Source organism: Pristiophorus japonicus, chromosome 15, assembly GCF_044704955.1.
Source record: "Pristiophorus japonicus isolate sPriJap1 chromosome 15, sPriJap1.hap1, whole genome shotgun sequence".
NCBI lineage: Eukaryota > Metazoa > Chordata > Chondrichthyes > Pristiophoridae > Pristiophorus > Pristiophorus japonicus.
The window spans coordinates 25,054,586-25,076,104 of NC_091991.1; the positions used below are offsets into that span (position 1 = coordinate 25,054,586).

Below are 21,519 nucleotides of genomic sequence, written 5' to 3' on the forward strand. Positions count from 1 at the left end.
AGATCGGCTATTAACACGGTTTAGAATTTCTTTCTATTTGCAGCCTTAGTATATCACAGCCACAACCATGTTTCATTGATTGTATACAGAGAACGCTGGCCTCCAAGCTATAAAACATCAATGAATATTGCAGCTACACACAATTTCTCAGCTTTGCATGTATGTAGAGCATGGGGAGTGTGGAAGATATCACACATTTCACTTTAGACTATGAAACATTGGCATGGCAACCCCCACATCCACAGCCAAAGGAAACCGTTGCCATGGTGCAAGTGTTCCATTCTATCCCTGCACTCGAGTGTCAACTGATTTCATGCAGCCCGCTATTCACTGCTGTATATCTGAATTGAAGCATTACTGTGCATCAGATATTCCCATTAGAGATTCATATATATCTGTAATAATAACAACACATTTCGGTCCATTGCATATTGCAATTCTGCTTACCAAGACAAACAATATTTCCATTTAAAACTTTAAAAAAAGATTCAACAGTGAATTTACGGTTCAGAATTGTTACCACCAATAAACATATAAACATTGTGAAGCTGGGAGAAGGGGAAATTAGATCAAAAACTGCGTACGAGACTTTAGATGGAAAGGAGGGCTGACATCAGCTAAACTATAATTGAATTGGCAGTGAGGAGGGAGTTGGTAGTTCTGACAAAAGGTCAGTTCTGATGAAAGGTCATTGACCTGAAATGTTAACTGTTTCTCTCCACAGATGCTTCCTGACCTGCTAGGTATTTCCAGCATTTTCTGTTTTTATTTCAGATTTCCAGCATCTGCAGTATTTTGCTTTTGTGAGATGGTAGAGCTATCAACACTGCAGAGTGAGCAGAGGTGCTGGAAAAGTATTCTGTTAATGATGCCACTGGATTATAGATTCATATTGACTATTCATTAGAAACAAATCGATATAATTAAAAGTCTTGCACGCAGCCAGTGCCTGTAGCACTACAGCTCTCAAAGATGTCATAAGACAATAGTAATGTATCCATGTGAAAGAAAGACATGCATTTATATAGTGCCTTTCACGACTACCAGACGTCTCAAAGCACTTTTTGCAGCCAATGAAGTACTTTTGGAGTGTAGTCATTGTTGTGGCTACAATATGGCATTTGACAAGGTGCTACATAAAAGGTTACTGCACAAGATAAAAGTTCACGGGGTTGTGGGTAATATATTAGCATCGATAGAGGATTGGCTAACTAACAAGAGAACAGTGTCGGGATAAATGGTTCATTCTCTGGTTGGCAACCAGTAACTAGTGGGGTGCCGCAGGGATCAGTGCTGGGACACCAAATATTTACAATCTATATTAACGACTTGGAAGAAGGGATTGAGTGTAACGTAGCCAAGTTTGCTGACGATACAAAGATGGGAGGAAAAGCAATGTGTGAGGAAGACACAAAAAATCTGCAAAAGGACATAGACAGGCTAAGTGAGTGGGCAAAAATTTGGCAGATGGAGTATAATGTTGGAAAGTTTGAGGTCATGCATTTTGGCAGAAAAAAATCAAAGAGCAAGTTATTATTTAAATGGAAAAAGAATGCAAAGTGCCGCTGTACAGCGGGACCTGGGGGTACTTGTACATGAAATACAAAAGGAAAGTATACAGGTACAGCAAGTGATCAGGAAGGCCAATGGTATCTTGGACTTTATTGCAAAGGGAATGGAGTATAAAAGCAGGAAAGTCTTACTACAGCTATACAAGGTATTGGTGAGGCCACACCTGGAATACTGCGTGCAGTTTTGGTTTCCATATTTACGAACAGATATATTGCTTTGGAGGCAGTTCAGAGAAGGTTCACTAGGTTGATTCCGGGGATGAGGGGGTTGACTTATGAGGAAAGGTTGAGTAGGTTGGGCCTCTACTCATTGGAATTCAGAAGAATGAGAGGTGATCTTATCGAAATGTATAAGATTATGAGGGGGCTTGACAAGGTGGATGCAGAGAGGATGTTTCCACTGATGGGGAAGACTAGAACTAGAGGGCACGATCTTAAAATAAGGGGCCACCCATTTAAAATGGAGATGAGGAGAAATTTCTTCTCTGAGGATTGTAAATCTGTGGAATTTGCTGCCTCAGAGGCTGTGGAAGCTGGGGCATTGAATAAATTTAAGACAGAAATAGACAGTTTCGTAAACGATAAGGGGATAAAAGGTTATGGGGAGCAGGCAGGGAAGTGGAGCTGAGTCGATGATCAGATCAGCCATGATCTTATTGAATGGCGGGGCAGGCTCGAGGAGCCATATGGCCTACTCCTGTTCCTATTTTTTATGTTCTTATGTAATGTGGAAAACGCGGCAGCCAATTTGCGCACAGCAAACTCCAGCTCAAATAAGCATTATCTGCTGTTAGCCATGTTGACGGGCTGAAGTATTGTAATGACTAAAGACCAAGCAAGCAAAAGCCAGTTCCATGCATTAGACAGCGCCACAATTCTATCTAATCAAATTACCAATTTGTTTTCAAACTCAGCAATCCAGAATCAGCAACTACCACAAGATGAACTTGGCAAGTTGCTCAAATTATTGTCTGCAGAAAGTCTCCTCCCTCCTCGCACAAGTCCACCCACCTGCCGCGGGCCCAGGGGCTTGCTTTGTGCGTTGGGTACTGGAGATTTTTAGTCGCCATGAACAAATGTGTGAGAAAGAGACGCATCATGGGAATTTTCATCTACACCCTACTCCTCTCAAACCTTCTGTGAAGTGCTTTGAGTTATTTTATTAGATTAAAGATGCTACTTGTTATATCAGACTGATGTGTGAAGCACGGTCACATTTGCAGCAAGATCATGGTAATCCTTAGCCAAAAGAAAAATACTGCAAATGCTGGATATTTGACGTAAAACAAAATTGCTGCAAACACTCAGCAAGTCAGACAGCATGTGTGGAGAAAGGAAGACAAGTTAATGTTTCAAATGCTGGGATCCTAGTTCTGATGAAGGGTCATGACCTGAGCCATTATGTTCTCCACAGGTGCTGCCTGACCTGTTAGACACTGAACAGCTGTTTTGTAAAGATGCAGGGAATCAACTAGTAAGGGAAACATTCAGATAAGAGAGGCATATAGTGAAAGGAATTTAAAAAAATTCAATTGCAAAGAAAGTTAAAAGTGAATTGTAAATTTTCAATGCATAAATAATTCCACCAGTAAGAAAGACTTGCATTTCTTTAGCACCTTTCATGACCACCGGATGTCCCAAAGCACTTTACAGCCAATGAAGTACTCAAAGTATAGTCACTGTTGTAATGTAGGAAATAACACAAGTCTCACGATTGAGTTGGATGGGTTTATACAATATAGTAGCTGGTCTCCAGTGGAACTGTACACAAGTAGTCTTGAGTCTGAAGCTTATTTGTGATGTTGAACAGCTAAGATGGAACCTGTCCCTTTAAAATCACTACTTAGGGACTCCCAGTGAAAGAAAATTGATACATCGTCAGGTCATTTAGGGCGCAAAAACGGGATCTGTAGCACTTGCTTTTTCACTGTGACGGACGTGGTTTGGGTTCCAAAATGGCGTCCACCACGCGTGTGCATGCACGCGCTTCTAGTGCGAGTTGTATCAGATGCCATATTGGTGAGGGCGTTAGTGCGTGCGCAGTGAGCGTCTGTGAGAAGTATGTAGAGTAGGCAGATCATGACGTCAATCAGCACGTAACGCTAATTTGACGCCAGCGTTGCTATTTTGAAGCTCAATGCTCCAGCTAATGGCTGCTCATAAGCTCGCACAACTGAACACACGTTCAGCAGCAGGAAGGACTCCCCCCACCACCAGCGCTATTTAAAGGGATCCTCAACTACTTGCAGGTTAGTTGCGGATTAATTTCTACTGGCTGTTGCTGTGATTGTACAAGTGTTTGGTGCTTTCTGGAGTTTTTTAATGTTGCTAAAGTCTACAGAGAGTTGTGTGGCAGGTGCTGAAGGACTTCCTCATTCTGCACAAATCACTTGCTTCCAGACATGGGTGCAGTAGTAGGCATTCCCCTTGGAATACAGCATGACTGGGACAATGAGCAGAGGCATCACAGAGCAAAGGTGAGAAGGGCTCTCAACAGGTGGTCATATCTGCCCAGGGTGTTCAGGGAGCAATTCTTCTACCTGAACCTCAGCGAGGAACAGTGCATCAGACGGTTGTGCTTCACTAAAGACATCCTCACTGAAATTTGCCAACTGCCGCAGCCACAACTGCAACTTCAGAGCAGGGCAAGGACCGCTTTGCCAGTGGCTGTGAACTGGACCGTGGCCATGAACTTTTATGTGTCGGGCTCCTTCCAGGCTGGAACTGGAGATAACATCTTGCAGTTTGCTGTCCACTGTTGGAGGTCACTGAGGCTCTCTATTCCAAGAGAGCTGACTATATTCTCTCTTGCCAGACAGAGAGAGACATAGCGTCACAGGGATTATAGGCTTCCCCAAGGATTCCTTTGGCTCACCGTCCAGCTGGTGTGTGACCATACACAACAAGTCATGCAGGTCAATGCCAGGTATCCTGGCAGCAGTCATGATGCCTTCATTTTGCAGCAGTCCCGCTGGACCATCCGCATTTGAGTCACCACGACAAACCAAAGGGTGACTACTGGGAGACAAGGTCTATCTGTTGAGGACATGGCTCATGGCTGGTGCGCAACCCTCGTCCATGTGGGCGGCATGCATACAAAGAAAACCATGTTGCCACATGAAATGTGATAGAGCAGACCATTGGCGTATTGAAACATCATTTCCATTGCTTGGACCGCTCTGGAGGAGCGGGTGTCAAGATTTGTGGTGGTCTGCTGGATAATGCACAACTGCGTCATCATGAGGGCACAGCCCTTGCCACCAGTTATATGGTGAGCAGCTGAAGAGCAGGAAGAGAAAGAGAAAGGGAGAGGGCAAACTAGGTATCTCTTTTCTGCCAGGGCTGTCCGTGAATAACCCCAAATCCCCATTCACCAACAGTCCCACATATTACCTTCCCTCTGTTACTAACCATCACAGCATCCGCTTGGCCACAATGCAAAAATTAAACTCAACACAAAATAAACATTCCAAACCAAATTTATAAATCAAATCATGCCATACTGCATACAATCGTCAACTAATCAGCCTTGTGCATTCCCTCAGTGCCTCTCTTCCATGTGCCTTTGCCTGGCCTTGTGCTCCTACGCAGTGCTACCCCAGCATGGCTAGTGGAAGGCTGCTGACTTCAGAGGCAGAGGTGGCAGACCGCCTTGCAGGATGATCTTGAGCCGCTCTGGGCCTAGAAGGTTTGGCGTTGTACTGCACCACCTTGGCATAAGCGGCAGCTGTCTAGACTGGCTGGCTGAGAGGCAACAGCAAGGGCAGTGGCAGAGTGGCAATGGTGGGAGGAAAAATGCTGACATCCTGAGAGAAGACGGCAGGTTCGTGCTCCACCGAGCCTCTGCCACTCCCCCCGGGTGGCACCTCAGAAATCCGAGTAATCTGTTGGAGGACAGATTTCTAGACTGCGGTGAGATCCTGCAAGCCCCTTTCAACAATGGAATCCGCAACCATGGTGGCAACAGTCTGAGCTTGCGTGGCAGCAAGCAGAGCTTGCATGAGAGCAGTTTGAGCTTGCATGGCAGAAGTCTGAGTTTCCACTGCAGCACCCAGACGTTGTGTGGCTTCTGCTTGTGCTGCCATGGAAGCTGAGACATCAGCCATCAGACAGTGCATCATGGTTCGTTCTGCAAGTGTGTTAATGGATTTGGCCACCACTTCCCCGCTGGAAAGGATGGGTTTCAAGCTCTGCACAAGCCCTGTGCCAACTTGGTGTTGAATGTCTCCATGCTCCTTGACATTGCAAGCAGGGTTTCTGGAGGACCCACCAAGCATTTCATTGTGCATACCCATCAGCCTTCTTCTGTAGCCTGCCCCATCGAACCAGTGTGTGACCTCGCCCTCTGCTGAGCTAGCACCTGTGCTACACTTGTCCCCTTCCCTGGCTGCAGGTCACACGTGTCCAGTGTCTCACCACATGCAGATCCCGCCTCTACGCTATCCTTTAAATTACGTGCTGTGTCAGTATCTGAGCTATTGGCTGCGAGTGTGAAATCAAGTGATGGTGTTTCTTCTTCATGAGTGTCTACCTGCTCTTCCAATTGTTGCTCTTCCACCACTGCCTGGCCCGGTTGCAGTTCTTGGGTGTCTGAAAGGAGAAAGGCACAAGGGTAGGGTTGTGGTGGGGGAGGGGGTAAGAGGTGCATGCTTACACCATCTGCAGCTTGTAAATCAGAAGAGATTGTGGGATGAGGGAGAAGTGGGATGTGAGAAGGAGGATTAGGTATGTGGATGCTGTCATCTTTTAGGATTTCAGCCCCGCTGCTGACCAAGGCTTCAGCAATGACTGCTTCAATGTTGGCAAGGACTGTCTCCTCCATGAGGGTAAGGACATGCAGCCGCACCTGTCCCCCTCTGGTTAGATCCTGCTGCCTCTGATTCTTGCAGAACAAGTTGGTGCACAGTGAGGGAAGTGTGTCAGTGAGTTTGGTGTAATCTGTTTGGATGATGTAGCTGTCATGGTTGAATAGCTGGAAGCGTGTGCACGCTGTGAGGCTGCAGCAGTGTTAAGGGTGTGAGGGTTGGTGAAGCTATGAATGTTAAGTATGAGTCGTGATTGATAGAAGTTAGTGGTAGGTGAATTGAGCAGTGTGTGAGGCTAGTGGTGCCGTTGGTGGGATGTGGTATTTGAAGATACATTCACTCACCTTGACCACTTGTGTGAGCGAATTGAACTTTTTGCGACACTGTATCCAGGTCCTCATGGATTGACTCCTTGCATTGACCGCTATGGCTATCTGCTCCCATTACCTCCTGAGAGTTTGTCTGGTGGGCCTCCTGGCCCCCTGTGTATAGAGAACATTTCTCCTTTCCACCCCCTCCACCAAGACCTCTAGTGCAGCGTTGGAAGATCTTGGAGCCCACTCTCTGCCATGTTATGCCATTATTCATGGTTTCCCAGGTCAGAATCTCTTCAACCACAACTCCCAGCATCTGCTCCAGCTACAATGCACCTCCCCTTTAAGAGGTGCAAGCTGGCTTTAAGCAGCGCAGGTTAGCTTTAATTGGTGCTAACCTCTCACGATTTTGGGCCCTCCGCTGATGTGTGCAACCAATGAATAGTGCAGTTAACGTTGGCTGCATGTTACAATTATTCAAATGAGTAGGCAGCATAAAGTTGGCATGCTGCCTGCATCGGACTCACCGGGTGCGGGTTAATCGCGCATCGCGATCCCCGTGCAATCAAATTACGCGACCTGAAAGTCAGAAGGAAGTTTCTGCTGATTGGCAGTTGCTTGGAAATCCCCAACTTTTGCCCTTGGGGACAGCATAGGTTATCAAGGTCAGAAAAACAAGCAGAAAATGATTGGTTTGTTTTTTTCTATATTAACGTTTGCACCTGTAATGACACACTGAAGTGTGCTGGAAGCAAGCTGGATAGAAAACTTTTGTACCTATTGATAGAGACAAAAATGTCTTTGATTGTGTTATGTTTATGAAGTCAATTACGGAGAACTGTTTTGTGTAGAGGAGTACGGAAGTTTTCATTGAAACTGTAATGCTTACTCAGTGTCATTTTTTCTGTGTGGGCAGTGAGGAGTTAAGTTTTGAAGAGAGAGTCTATAGCAGTAAGTAACGTGGAGAGTTGCTCCACTGTTGAGCATAAAACCTCAGAAGTTTACAGCATGGAAGAAGGCCATTCAACAAATCATATCTACAGTGGCTCTTTGTTACAGCAATCCAAAGCCATTTTGCTCTTTCCATAGCCTCTGCTTCAAATGTTTATCCGCTCCCCCCTCAAAAGATCCAATGGTCTGTGTCTCACTACTCCCTGCACCATACTCCTAACAATGCTGCCTGCACAAACACATTTCTCTTAACCTCTCTCCTCATACTCCAGCTTCTCCACATAACTGAAGTCCCTTATCCCTGGTACCCTTCGAGTAAATCTGTTCGGAGCAGGGAGAAGTGAGACAGAGACCACTGCATCTCTTATGGGGAGAGAAGATAAATATTTGGAGCAGAGGGAGATACAAAGGCTATGAAAAGAGGAAATTAGTTTTGGATAGATAAATGTATCTACCACAAGAGTAAAAAGCTCTTAATGTACACATTCTGCTGCATTGTTTCAGCCACTAATTTAAGTCTTCATTCCCATTTGTAAAAGTTGAAGATGATGGATGAGTTTAAGCTGTCGCTCTGCTTATAAAAGACAGTGCTCAAGAGGGATTAAAGTTATAAAAAAAAACACACTGAAATTGGAATTGCCGAACAAAATACGCAATGGGAGAACAGAGAAGCGAGTTATTTCCACTTGTGACGATCATTGAGAATTGAGGCCTCGCCCATTGCGGAGTTCCCACTGAACAGCCCTCTGCCCGAGCGCCGTGATGTCCAACACCTAAGTGCCATATATCTTTCAAATGGGTCTCTAAACATTGTTATACTTGAATGATAAAATATAGTGAAAACGCGGTTTTTTCAACCCCAAATGGCCCCAAACACAGGAAACACATCATCGTTTCTCGGTATTGAAGAAAATCCCGTTCAATATTAAAATTGAATTCTAGACCAGGATATATGTGTATATATGTACGTTTACTGTTAAATACATTTACGAAAATACACATTAAAACAAGGTACGGTAAAAAGTCACAGTGTTAGCTACATATTTTCTAAAATGCTATAATTTTCTCTCCAAATCAAGAGTTCGTTTCAGTGAAAGCAATAATTAAAACTCGCCCAATCTATCATTACACCGGGACCTGAACTTCACAGAGATCTGGTTTTATAAACACAAGATTCCCTCTAAAAAAAGGAATGTTATAAAATAAAGGCAGTTTATACGATCAAACCGGAACATACTCCGAAAGAGCGCGCAAAACAAGTTATTAAGGGTATTTTTTGTTCAATAAATTATTTTACCTTTTATGTTTAAGACTGGGAAAACCCCACCGCACTTCAGGTCACTTTTTGATGGATGCGAACAAGCTGGGAAATGTTGGTTGTGTGGATCTGGCTGGACCAAACTCCAATGAATTAAAAATCTTTAAATGTTTATATTGGCGGGAAGGTTGCTGCCGAAACGATAGAGGATGCAGCGAAGCAAAGAACTGAGTAGTCCTTCAATAGGCTTCAAACTCTCCTATAAATAGCGTGGGTTGCACCTCATAAATCTCGCGACAACATACAAGCACAAAGGCACATGTATTAAAAAGTACACACACATACATAAAGATTTAGGCTTCCAGCCCCTGTCCTACTAGTTGCCCAAGGACCTCTGCCACCTTGAAGGACAAGGGCAGCAGCTGCATGGGAATACCGCCACCTCCAAGTTCCCCCCTCCAAGTCGCACACCATCCTGACTTGGAAATGTATCGCCGTTCCTTCATCGTCGCTGGGCCAAAATCCTGGAACTCCCTCCCTAAAAGCACTGTGGGAGTACCTTCAACATGCGGACTGCAGCGGTTCAAGAAGGTGGCTCACCACCACCTTCTCGAGAGCAATTAAGGATGGACAATAAATGCTGGCTTTGCCACATCCCAGGAACAGATATTTTATTAAAAACTCACTACACACCACTCAGCAGGTCAGTCAGCATCTCTGGATGCACAGCTGAAACTGTCCACAGATGGTGACTGAGCTGCTGAATCTGTTCTTGTTTCAATTTCCAGCCTCTGCAGTTTTATTTTTGCTTTCAGTTTTCCCGGGAGATACAGGGGGGCAGGTGTATCAGAAATAATGCTCCAGGACACTCTCTGCCATATCTCCACCTCCTGGCTTTTCTAGAGAGAAACCATTGTGGCATGTGGGTGGGAGCATGCAGATTCGAATGAGAGAAACGTGACCTCTGGTAATTTTCCTGTCACTTACCCAATTCTAAAACAACGCAGGCACTGTTAGCCTCTGGTTCATAATTTGGTAAAGAGGGCCTAAAATATAAAGTTAAAGAAGGGCCTCTGTAATCACCTATTTGTTGTCAAATACAATGAAGTTGCAACGTCCAGGGAACAATGAAGGATTGTTTCAGTATTCCCCCATGTACATGGTTTCCCCCTTGGTTTACCGCACGCTCTTTCCGCAGCCTGCGCTTGATTTCTGCAGGTTCTCGGCAATGAGACTCGAGGAGCTCAGTGCCCTCCCAGATGCACTTCCTCCACTTAGGGCGGTCTTTGGCCAGGGACTCCCAGGTGTCGGTGGGGATGTTGCACTTTATCTTGGAGGCTTTGAGGGTGTCCTTGTAATGTTTCTGCTGCCCGCTTTTGGCTCGTTTGCCGTGAAGGAGTTCCGAATAGAGCGCTTGCTTTGGGAGTCTCGTGTCTGGCATGCAAACTTTGTGGCCTGCCTAGCGGAGCTGATCAAGTGTGGTCAGTGCTTCAATGCTGGGGATGTTGGCCTGGTCGAGGACACTAATGTTGGTGCGTCTGTCCTCCCAGGAGATTTGTAGGATCTTGCGGAGACATCATTGGTGGTATTTCTCCAGAGACTTGAGGTGTCTACTCTCATGGTCCATGTTTCTGAGCCATACAGGAGGGCGGGTATTACTACAGCCCTGTAGACCATGAGACAGTTTTGAGGCCTGGTCTTCAAACATTCTTTTCCTCAGGCGGCCAAAGGCTGCACTGGCTCACTGGAGGCGGTGCTGGATCTCGTTGTCAATGCCTGCTCTTGTTGATAGGAGGCTCCCGAGATAAGGGAAGTGGTCCATCCCTTCCCTCAATAACTATCTATCCCACCTCTGACAGAGACTGTGGTTCTCATATTGGACTGTACAGCTACCTAAGAACATGCTAATCCCTCATCGATTCCGAGGGACTGCCCATGATGATGATGATGTAGTCCACTATTCGCCGAGTTTTAACGAATCGTTTTAAATCAACGATTATCACAGTTTAGTACCACAACAGACAGGAAATTAATGGGGAAACGCACTAAAACAGTGACTATGCTCCAAAAGTACTTCATTGGCTGAAAATCGCTGTGAGACATCCAGTGGTTGTGAAATGCAAGTCTTTCTTCTTTCAACGACTGAGCTTCTACAGCCTTCTGGGGCAGGAAATTCCAAAGATTCGCAACCCTTTGGGTGAAGAAATTTCTCTTCATCTCAGTCCTAAAAGGCCAACCCTTTATTCTGAGACTGTGACCCCTGGTTCTAGACTCCACAACCTGGGGAAACATCTCCCCTCTCTCAAGTCCAAGGGTCACAGACTTGAACAGATATGGCGGACAACTGGTTGAGGCATTTACCGCCAGATCTGGCTGGACCACCTAAAACATTATTGGGTTGTGCTCTCGTCTGGCAAAACTACTCAATGTTCCAGGATCATCCTAGAATGCAAAGATAACCCCGGCTTCTTTTCTCTACAACAAATTGTATTCTTAAACTCCACTTCTGTCGCCTCCATCCTCACCTCCAACAACAACTGCGAGGAGCTCATGGACTTTTTGTCACTAAGACCATCCGATCAGCTGCCACTTCACTCGCCTGGCTCCATTCTTATCTATCTAATCATAGCCAGAGAATCACCTGCAATGGCTTCTCTTCCCGCTCCTGCACCATTACATCTGGAGTTCCCCAAGGATCTATGCTTGGCCACCTCCTATTATTCATCTACATACTGCTCCTCGGCAACATCATCTAAAACACAGCATTAGTTTCCACATGTACACTGACGACACCCATCTCTATGTCATCACCATATCTCTCGACCCCTCCACTGTATCTAAATTGTTAGACTGCTTGTTCGACATCTAGTACTGGATGAACAGAAATTTCCTTCAGCTAAATATTCAGAAAACCGAAGCAATTATCTTCAGTCCCCGCCATAAACTCTGTTTCCGAGCCATCGACTCCATCCCTCTCCCTAGCAACTATCTGAGGCTGAACCAAACTGTATGCAACCTTGGTGTCATATTTGACCCCAAGATGAACAACCCACCACATATCCGCACCATCACTAAGTGCCTATTTCCACCTCTGTAACATCGCCCATCTTCACCCTTGCCTCAGCTTATCTGCTGCTGAAACCCTCATCCATACCTTTGTTATCTCTAGATTTGATTATTCCAACACACTACTGGCTAGCCTCCCATGTTCTACCCTCTGTAACCTTTAGGTTATTCAAAGCTCTGCTGCCCATGTCCTAACTTGCACCAAGTCCCGGTCACTCAACATCCCTGTGCTCACTGACCTACATTGGATCCCGGTTAAGCAGCAGTTGATTTAAAAATTCTCATCCTTGTTTTCAAATCCCTCCATGGCATTACTCCTCCCTATCTCTGTAATCTTCTCCAGCCCCACAACCCTCCGAGATATCTGCGCTCCTCCAATTCTGGTCTCTTGAGCAACCCCAATTTCAGTCGCTCCACCATTGGTGGCTGTGCCTTCAGCTGCCAAGGCCCTAAGCTCTGGAATTCCCTCTCTAAACTTCTCCGCCTCTCTAACTCTCTTTTCTCCTTTAAGACGCTCCTTAAAACCTACCTCTTCGACCAAGATTTTGATCATCTGCTCTAATATCTCCTTATGTGGCTCGGTGTCAAATTTTGTTTTATAACACTTCTGTGAAACACCTTGCAACATTTTACTACATTAAAGGCACTATATAAATACAAGTTGTTGTTGTTGTTGTTATCAGAAATGTGACCCTGTGAAGACTGGAAAAGATGGTGAGCTAGAATTTGCCTTCAGATCACCCAATTACCGTCCAGTTACCACCCGTTTCTTGAAAGCGTTTGACTAGATTCCGGTTAATGAAAACAGTGTAAATGTACAAACTAGTGCTGTGGAAAAAAAGTGAAAGTATTTTACACATAATATACTTCATACAAGGTGTTCTTTTTGAAATGTAAGCAATTATTATGGTATTGAGTACTGTTTACTCTATGTAGGGAATGTTGCTGTTTATTGAATGCAGGACATTTTTTAATTATGGGGACGAAATTGCTCCTTTTCAGAGGCTCATTAGCGCCTCGGGGGGGAGGGGGGGCGCAAATAGAGCACAAGGCACTTTTTGCCCAGGGTGGGGGGCGCTACTGGCTCCCAGGAAATTGCCCGGGGGTTTGCGGAGGCACTGCCATGGCTGCCGGGCTGCCGCACAACCGGCGATGATATCATCGCTGTGTGCGGCGACCCGTTACCACCCCACGGGAGAAATTGCCCCGCGACCCACGAGGCTGCCGCAAATGGATGTCAATGCCAGCTAGGTCGACATCTGCTCGCGGGGCGGAAGTTAGGGTTGCCAGCACCTTGCGCTGCCATCTTGCTTTTTTTGCCGACTCTTGGGTCGGCTTTCCCCATTTGCATTATCACGTGGTCCAGGCCGCCATCGTGCAGCCCGACACTCCGTTTTGTGTGTCAGGCTGCAGGCCCGGTACCACACTGCCCTGCTGGTGTAGAGGAGGCACATCAGAGGCCTTTAGGAGTGCGCAGCGACCCTTCCCTTTAAGCGAAGTGGAGGGGTGTTGAAGCGCGCCAGGACCTGCCCCTAAAGGAAATAGAGCGTGCCCAGATTGCGCTCCACTTACTTAAAGCGACGGTAAGCCCAAATCAGCGGCTGGGGCGGTACTTCTGTGCGGGTGTAGGAATTCCCGGCACCAGTAGATTACCGCCCCCAATCGGGGCGCAATGCAATTTCGTCTCCACAGCTCTAAGTATATTACTTCAAGGTCCATTGCTCATGGGAGAAATTTGATACTCGTATGATTATAATTGCAGCTATTTGTAATTACGAAACTGTCTTGTGTCTATAGGCAGGGAGGGGTGCCATCCTAGAAGCTCACACTTTGCCTAAAACCCTCATTACAAACGTGGTTCTTCCTCCAACTGAACTTGGAATGGGCCACGTGTTATTTTGACAGGAAGTCGAAATGTTTAACAAGACAGATGGTTTTTGAAGAGAATAATGTATTTTAAGAGGTGAAAATGTAATCATCTTTTGAGAAACTGTAATGTTAAACCAGTAAAGAAGTAGGAGGATCTTGTTTTCAGTTTCTGTACTGTGGGTTTATAGATTTCAGCATGTGTCAGAAGAAGCTGTTCTGGATTTAAAGTGAAAGTAGAAGGATTGAATGTTAACAGGGTAGTGTACAGCTATAATAAAAACAGAAAATGCTGGAAATACTCAGCAGGTTAGGCAGCATCTGGTCGATGACCTTTCATACATTAGTATAGCTATAATGTGCACAGTATTACTGACTTAATATGGAATATGCATTTATGGAGTATAAAGGGTTGAATCACAACTGTTGGAAGAAAATATTTGCCTGATGATTATAGAAGATGCTGACAATTGAGGATAGAATTAAGGATGATTACAATTTCTTTGAATTATTTATAATTACTGAAGAAGAAATCTTCACCTTTTTGAAGTGTAATATAAATTTGTTTGAAATGATAGCGAAAAATTTGAATACATTGACAGCAAAAGTTGTGTGGAAGTCAGGACTATGAAAACGGGAGGGTTTTTTGCTTACATGCAATTGGATTAAGAACTGAAGAGCCAGTTTTATGAGTAAAATGGAAGCTGTGTTCACACAATCACCACAGATGGCACGATATGGTTTCTTGTGATAGATGTGTAGTACTGTCTGTAATATGAAAATAATGCAATCATTTCAAGATCACTGAATGATAATAGAGTTGATGAAGAAAATTCTACATAGTTAAGAACTAATGCACATCACTGCAGAATGGTAAAGTGTCAATATCATTCAAATTTTCCTGGGTCATCTATTTGCATAACTATTGACAGATCGACGTGAAACTTTTGGCAGGAATTAAAGGGAAGTGTCCTAATTTGGTAATAACACTTCTGAAAGCCTTTAGAAAGGCTCCTAAGGCATATCAACCCATCAGTGGTCCTTCGCAAGAAATGAAGGAAAGAAAATGAAAGGTAAGGAAATTCCTTGTTGGATGAAGAAGTGGCAGGGGAAAGTGAAGGAAAAGATGAAGTAAGCCAGTTTTGAGTATAACTGTCACTCTTGTACTTTCATTTGCTGTCTCCAAAATAAAGAAACTTACCAATTATATCTTGCCTTGTCTCACTGAAGTGTTTGGAATAGTGCACAAGGGCATGTGTGAAATTCATTTGCGCAGTGCCCGTTTTACAGCTGATCTTGCCCATAGTTCGCCCGCACTATACTAATAAGTGCAGCGGATCAATTTCCCATTTCCTGCCAGTGGCCTGTATAGGCAACTGCAGCATGCGCTGCACCTGGGATTGTGCCCTAATTAGGGTACAATCCAAATAATAGGCCATGATATCTAGTTTCGATCACAAGAGCACCACCAGGCATACCTAAAAATGAGGTGCCAACCTGGGGAAGCTGCAACACAGGACTATATGAATGCTAAGCAGCAGAAGCAGCATGCTATACACAGAGCTAACTGATCCCACAATCAACGGATCAGATCAAAGCTCTGCAGTCCTGCTACATCCAGTCGTGAATGGTGATGGACAATTAAACAACCAATGGGAGGAGGAGGTTCCATTCGATTCACTCCATGTGATATCAAGAAGCGGCTGAGTGCACTGGATATGGCAAAGGCTTTGGGCCCCGACAACATTCCAGCTGTTGTGCTGAAGACTTGTGCTCCACAACTAGCCGCGCCTCTAGCCAAGCTGTTCCAGTACAACAGCAACATTGGCATCTACCTGACAACATAAAAAACTTCTCCACAAAAAGCAGGACAAATTCAATCCGGTCAATTACCGCCCCATCAGTCTACTCTCAATTATCAGCAGAGTAATGGAAGGTGTCATCGACAATACTATCAAGTAGTACTTACTCATCAATAACCTGTTCATTGGGTTCTGCTAGGATCACTTGGCTCTAGACCTTATTACTGCCTTGGTCCAAACATTAAAAAAGAGCTGAATTCCAGAGGTCAGGGGAGAGTGACTGCCCTTTGACTGAGTGTGGCATCAAGGGGAAAAACCAAGTAAAATTGAAGTGAATGGGCATCAGGGGAAAAACTCTCCACTGGCTGGAGTCATACCTAGCACAAAGGTAGATGATTGTGGTTGTTGGAAGTCAATCATCCCAACCCCAGGACATCGATGTAGGAGTACTTCAGGGCAGTGTCCTAGGCCCAACCATCTTCAGCTGCTTCATCAATGACCTTTCCTTCATCATAAGGTCAGAAGTGGAGATGTTCGTGGATGATTGCACATTGTTCAGTTCCATTCGCAACTCCATTGAAAATGAAGCAGTCAATGCCTGCATGCAGCAGGACCTGGATGACATTGAGGGTTGGGCTGAATGTTTGGCATGAATATGACTTGCCACTTAAGTGCCAGGCAATGAACAGCTCCAACAAGTGAGTGTCTAACCACCTCCCCTTGACATTGAATGGCATTACCATTGTCGAATCCCCCACCATCAACATCCTGGGGGTCACCATTGACCAGAAACTTCACTGGACTAGCTATAAGATGCAGTGCAGCAACTTGCCATGGCTTCTTCGGCAGCACCTCCAAAACCCGCGACCTCTACCACCTAGAAGGACAAGGGCAGCAGATGCATGGGAGCACCATCACCTGCAAGTTCCCCCCGAGTTACACACCATCCTAAACATAGAAACATAGAAACATAGAAAATAGGAGCAGGAGTAGGCCATTCGGCCCTTCCAGTCTGCACCATCATTCAATATGATCATGGCTCATCATGCAACTTCAGTACCCCATTCCTGCTTTATCTCCATACCCCTTGATCCCTTTAGCCGTAAGGGCTACATCTAACTCCCTTTTGAATATATCTAATGAACTGGCCTCAACAACTTTCTGTGGTAGAGAATTCCTCAGGTTCACAATTCTCTGAGTGAAGAAATTTCTCCTTATCTCGGTCCTAAATGGCTTACCCCTTATCCTTAGACTGTGACCCCTGGTTTTGGACTTCCCCAACATCGGGAACATTCTTCCTGCATCTAACCTGTCCAATCCCATCAGAATTTTATATGTTTCAATGAGATCCCCTCTCATTCTTCTAAATTCCATTGAATATAAGCCTAGTCGATCCAGTCTTTCTTCATATGTCAATCCTGCCATCCTGGGAATCAGTCTGGTGAACCTTCGCTGCATCTCAATAGCAAGAATGTCCTTCCTCAGATTAGGAGACCAAAACTGGACACAATATTCAAACTGTGGCCTCACCAAGGCCCTGTACAACTGCAGTAAGACCTCCCTGCTCCTGTACTCAAATCTTCTCGCTATGAAGGCCAACATGCCATTTGCCTTCTTCACCGCCTGCTGTACCTGCATGTCATCTTTCAATGACTGATGTACCATGACATCCAGGTCTCGTTGCACCTCCCATTTTCCTAATCTTTCACCATTCAGATAATGTTTTTGCCACCAAAGTGGATAACCTCACATTTATCTTCATTATACTGCATCTGCGCTGCATTTACCCACTCACCTAACCTGTCCAACAAGTCACACTGCCACCCAGCTTAGTGTCATCTGCAAAGTTGAAGATATTACATTCAATTCCTTCGTCTAAATCATTAATATATATTGTAAATAGCTGGGTTCCCAGCACTGAACCTTGCGGTACCCCACTAGTCACTGCCTGCCATTCTGAAAAGGACTCGTTTATTCCTACTCTTTGCTTCCTGTCTGCCAACCAGTTCCCTATCCACGTCAATACATTACCCCCAATACCATGTGCTTTAATTTTGCACACTAATCTCTTGTGTGGGACCTTGTCAAAAGCCTTTTGAAAGTCCAAATACACCACATTCACTGGTTCTCCCTTGTCCACTCTATTAGTTACATCCTGAAAAAATTCTAGAAGATTTGTCAAGCATGATTTCCCTTTCATAAATCCATGCTGACTTGGACCGATCCTGTCACTGCTTTCCAAATGCGCTGCTATTACATCTTTAATAATTGATTCCAACATTTTCCCCACTATCGATGACAGGCTAACCAGTCTATAATTCCCTGTTTTCTCTCTCCCTCCTTTTTTAAAAAGTGGGGTTACATTAGCTACCTTCCAATCGATAGGAAAATGACCACCAATGCATCCACTATTTCTAGGGCCACTTCCTTAAGTACTCTAGGATGCAGACTATCAGGCCCTGGGGATTTATCGGCCTTCAATCCCATCAATCTCCCTAACAATATCCTGACTAATAAGGATTTCCTTCAGTTTCTCCTTTTTGTTAGACCCTCGGTCCCCTAGTATTTCCGCAAGGATATTTGTTTCTTCCTTAGTGAAGACAGAACCAAAGTATTTGTTCAATTGGTCTGCCATTTCTTTGTTCCCCATTATAAATTCACCAATTCTGACTGCAAGGGACCTACATTTATTTCACTAATCTTTTTCTCTTCAGATATCTCTCGAAGCTTCTGCAGTCAGTTTTTATGTTCTCATACTCTATTTTCCCCCTCCTAATTAAACCCTTTGTCCTCCTCTGCTGAATTCTAAATTTCTCCCAGTCCTCAGGTTTGCTGCTTTTTCTGGCCAATTTATATGCCTCTTCCTTGGATTTAACACTATCCCTAATTTCCCTTGTTAGCCACGGTTGAGCCACCTTCCCTGTTTTATTTTTACTCCAGACAGGGATGTACAATTGTTGAAGTTCATCCATGTGATCTTTAAATGTCTGCCATTGCCTATCCACCATCAACCCTTTAAGTATCATTCGCCAGTCTATCCTAGCCAATTCACGTCTCATACCATCAAAGTTACTTTCTTTAAGAACTGAATTAACTGTGTCCTGACTTGGAAATATATTCATCATCGCTGGGTCAATATCCTGGAACTCCCTGCCTAACAGCATTGTGGGAGTATATTCACCACAAGGACTGCAGCGGTTCAAGAAGGCGGCTCACCACCATCTTCTCAAGGGCAATTAGGGATGTGCAATAAATGCCGGCCTTGCCAGTGACGCCCACATCCGAGAACAAATTGGCCTGGAAATCCCGGCCTTCCCGGGTCCGTACGAAGTTTCTACGACCGGGGAAGACATCAGAAAAGCCGGTTTTCAGCGCACAATGTGCATGCTGGAGCTTGACAGATGATCCGCAGATTGGGAGCGAGGACATTTGCATGGGCAAGATTGCGGGCTTTATGCATATCTGGCCCAGCAAATGTCCTCAAAATTCTTGCACCTGAAAAAGCTGGCGCATAGCCTATTTTTACAGGCGCAAGTGTTTAAAAACATACATAAACATAATAAATTTAAATTAAATAAACATATTTTATTGTTTAAAAATTCTGCCCACTAAGGTAAGTTTATTTTTAACCCGCATTACAAAAATTTTTTAAAAATCAGAAAAATATTGTTTTTTTCTAAGGCATTTATTAACTTTAATTTCAATTAATTTTAATTATGTGAGGTCTGTTTTTTTTTATTAGTGTGTGTAGATACGGAGTTCTCATTACTATTAATGGGAAAGCTGTGGACTACGTACCTGATTGGCTGAGCAGTCACACGTCACTGCATCTTCTGCGTGTGAATCCTCCAGACGGGAGTGCGCTTCGCAGCGCGGCAAGAGAAGGACACCCCAACGGAATCCAGGGCGCCTCCTAGACCACCAGGTAGATTCGTAAAAATTCTCTGCTCGGAGACAATTGCTCGCGGGAAGCCTCCGACAGGAATTTTAAGGCCATTATATCTTTTCTTCACACCATACAAGGCAGCCCCACATGTCGTAGGATAAAAATCAAGGAAGCTTATCACATGTGTGACTAATGAACACAGATCATAGCCATAGTGCCAGCAATGCCCACATCCAGGAATGAATAAAAAAAAGATACTATTGATAGTCATGTATGTGTGCTTGGGGTTACTAGCCACCAGGTGGCGCCACTGTTGCAGGTCATTGGGCTGTACGTACGTGTGTGCGGCTTAGGTATAAAAGGCAAGTCTTCATGTAATGTAATCACTTCGGGCCCTAATAAAGCAGAGCCAGGTTTGTACCTGTTAGTTTACAGTGTTCAGTCTATCGAGTTATTACATACATAACAGATATGATCCCACTTCCCCTGTTACGCTATTGCATGATTAGATATTGGCCAGTACGAGTGCACTCCAGTATGTAAGATGAGGCCACTTATGGACGTGACCCACATTGCTGATATTTAAGAAAGATCTGAAAATTGTAAGTCCTATAAAATATGAAAAGAAACAGTATTTGGTGCAAACTGCATATTTACAGTAATTACAAACTTGACTATTTTACTTGAAATATCAAAACAACTGAGTTGCTGTTAACCCACAACATATAACCAATCCTTGAAACATGGTTACTTACTTCTTATGTGGCAATGCGCTATCACAGTGCTGTCTGATTAGCTCTGTCCCCACTGTCTTCAGACTGACTGTTCAGCTGAGTGCATGTAGCCAAGTATAAGCCAACACTCAAAAGTTCCTAGTTAGAGAGCCATCTGCCAAAGGAACTACAATGGATCATGCCCCTGCCTCTCTCACAGACCTGACTCATGTTGATATAGCTGCCAATGGAGCCGATTATTTTAAAATGATCCCTAGGATGCCAATCACATGGCATATTTGAATTGACCTGACTCTTTTCTGAGAAGCTTATTGATCTGTTCTAATTACTTTGATCAAACTGTGATTGCAGGAAATTAACACTTATCCAGACTGCTATCAAGGACACTGCTTGACAGAATTGCACTATTGGCTCTGCAGTCAATAGATGTTATCATATATAATAACAGAATGACCCACAGGAGTAACCTACAGGTGCATATTAATTTGTCATAACAGACCAAATTTATATTCTTTGCACCTTGCAGAGCAGCTAGCAGGCCCAATTTTAACCCTACGTACACGGTGGCAAGCAAAAGAGAAACCATTAAATAATCCATCTATTACACACTGTAGTTATGTAATTAATAAAACTGTTCCTTCACATACTACAGCCACACAACTAAAGAAATATACATAGAAAAACTCTCTGTAAGTCTTACAGGAGAATGAAGAGACTTCCAGTTTTCACTATGAAACCAGCTGGTTGGCCTTCCACAGGCAGTCTGAATGATGTTTCCGTAGCACTTTCATTATCTGGTTTTAGTACACATGCAGTTTCCTTGGCTTGACTTTCCATTATTATGCAGATCGCCCCAAAATGGGCATTATTTCTAGCGTTGACGTTTATTATGGGTTTTGAGATCGCCGGATTATCGCCCATTTTCTAAACCCCAACTTTCCCCTTTATAAAATGGGCGTTAGCAGGAGCGATGTGAAATGGGCGTTAGTGGTCATTTATTTTTTCTTCTGCTGTAAAATGTCAGCGTCCATAGTAACGCCATGGCAACGGTCATTTCCCGCGTTTCAGGAGGTCAGGGGTCATCAATACATGCACAGAATAGGAGAGAGACAGAGAGAGAGAGCAGAGAGGAAGTAAAAGTGTGTGTGGGTGTGTTGTCTGGTTCTTTGTGGTTTGTTTGGCTGTTGTGGGAGGTAGGAAAGATTTTTTGGAGAAGTGAGAAGAATTGAGAGCACTATTTAGTTTGTTTACACTGAAATTTTGGCA

General features: G+C 44.4%; 1 protein-coding gene across 1 annotated transcript in view; it reads right to left on the reverse strand.

Moving 5' to 3' along the window:
- LOC139281525 (sodium-coupled neutral amino acid symporter 1-like) overlaps nucleotides 1–21,090 on the reverse strand; it is a 63,399-nt gene extending 42,309 nt beyond the window's left edge. The window contains 1 exon segment of the mRNA XM_070901694.1: nucleotides 20,954–21,090. Within this exon segment, the coding sequence (XP_070757795.1) occupies nucleotides 20,954–21,090 (137 nt within the window).
- Nucleotides 21,091–21,519: the final 429 nt, after the last annotated feature.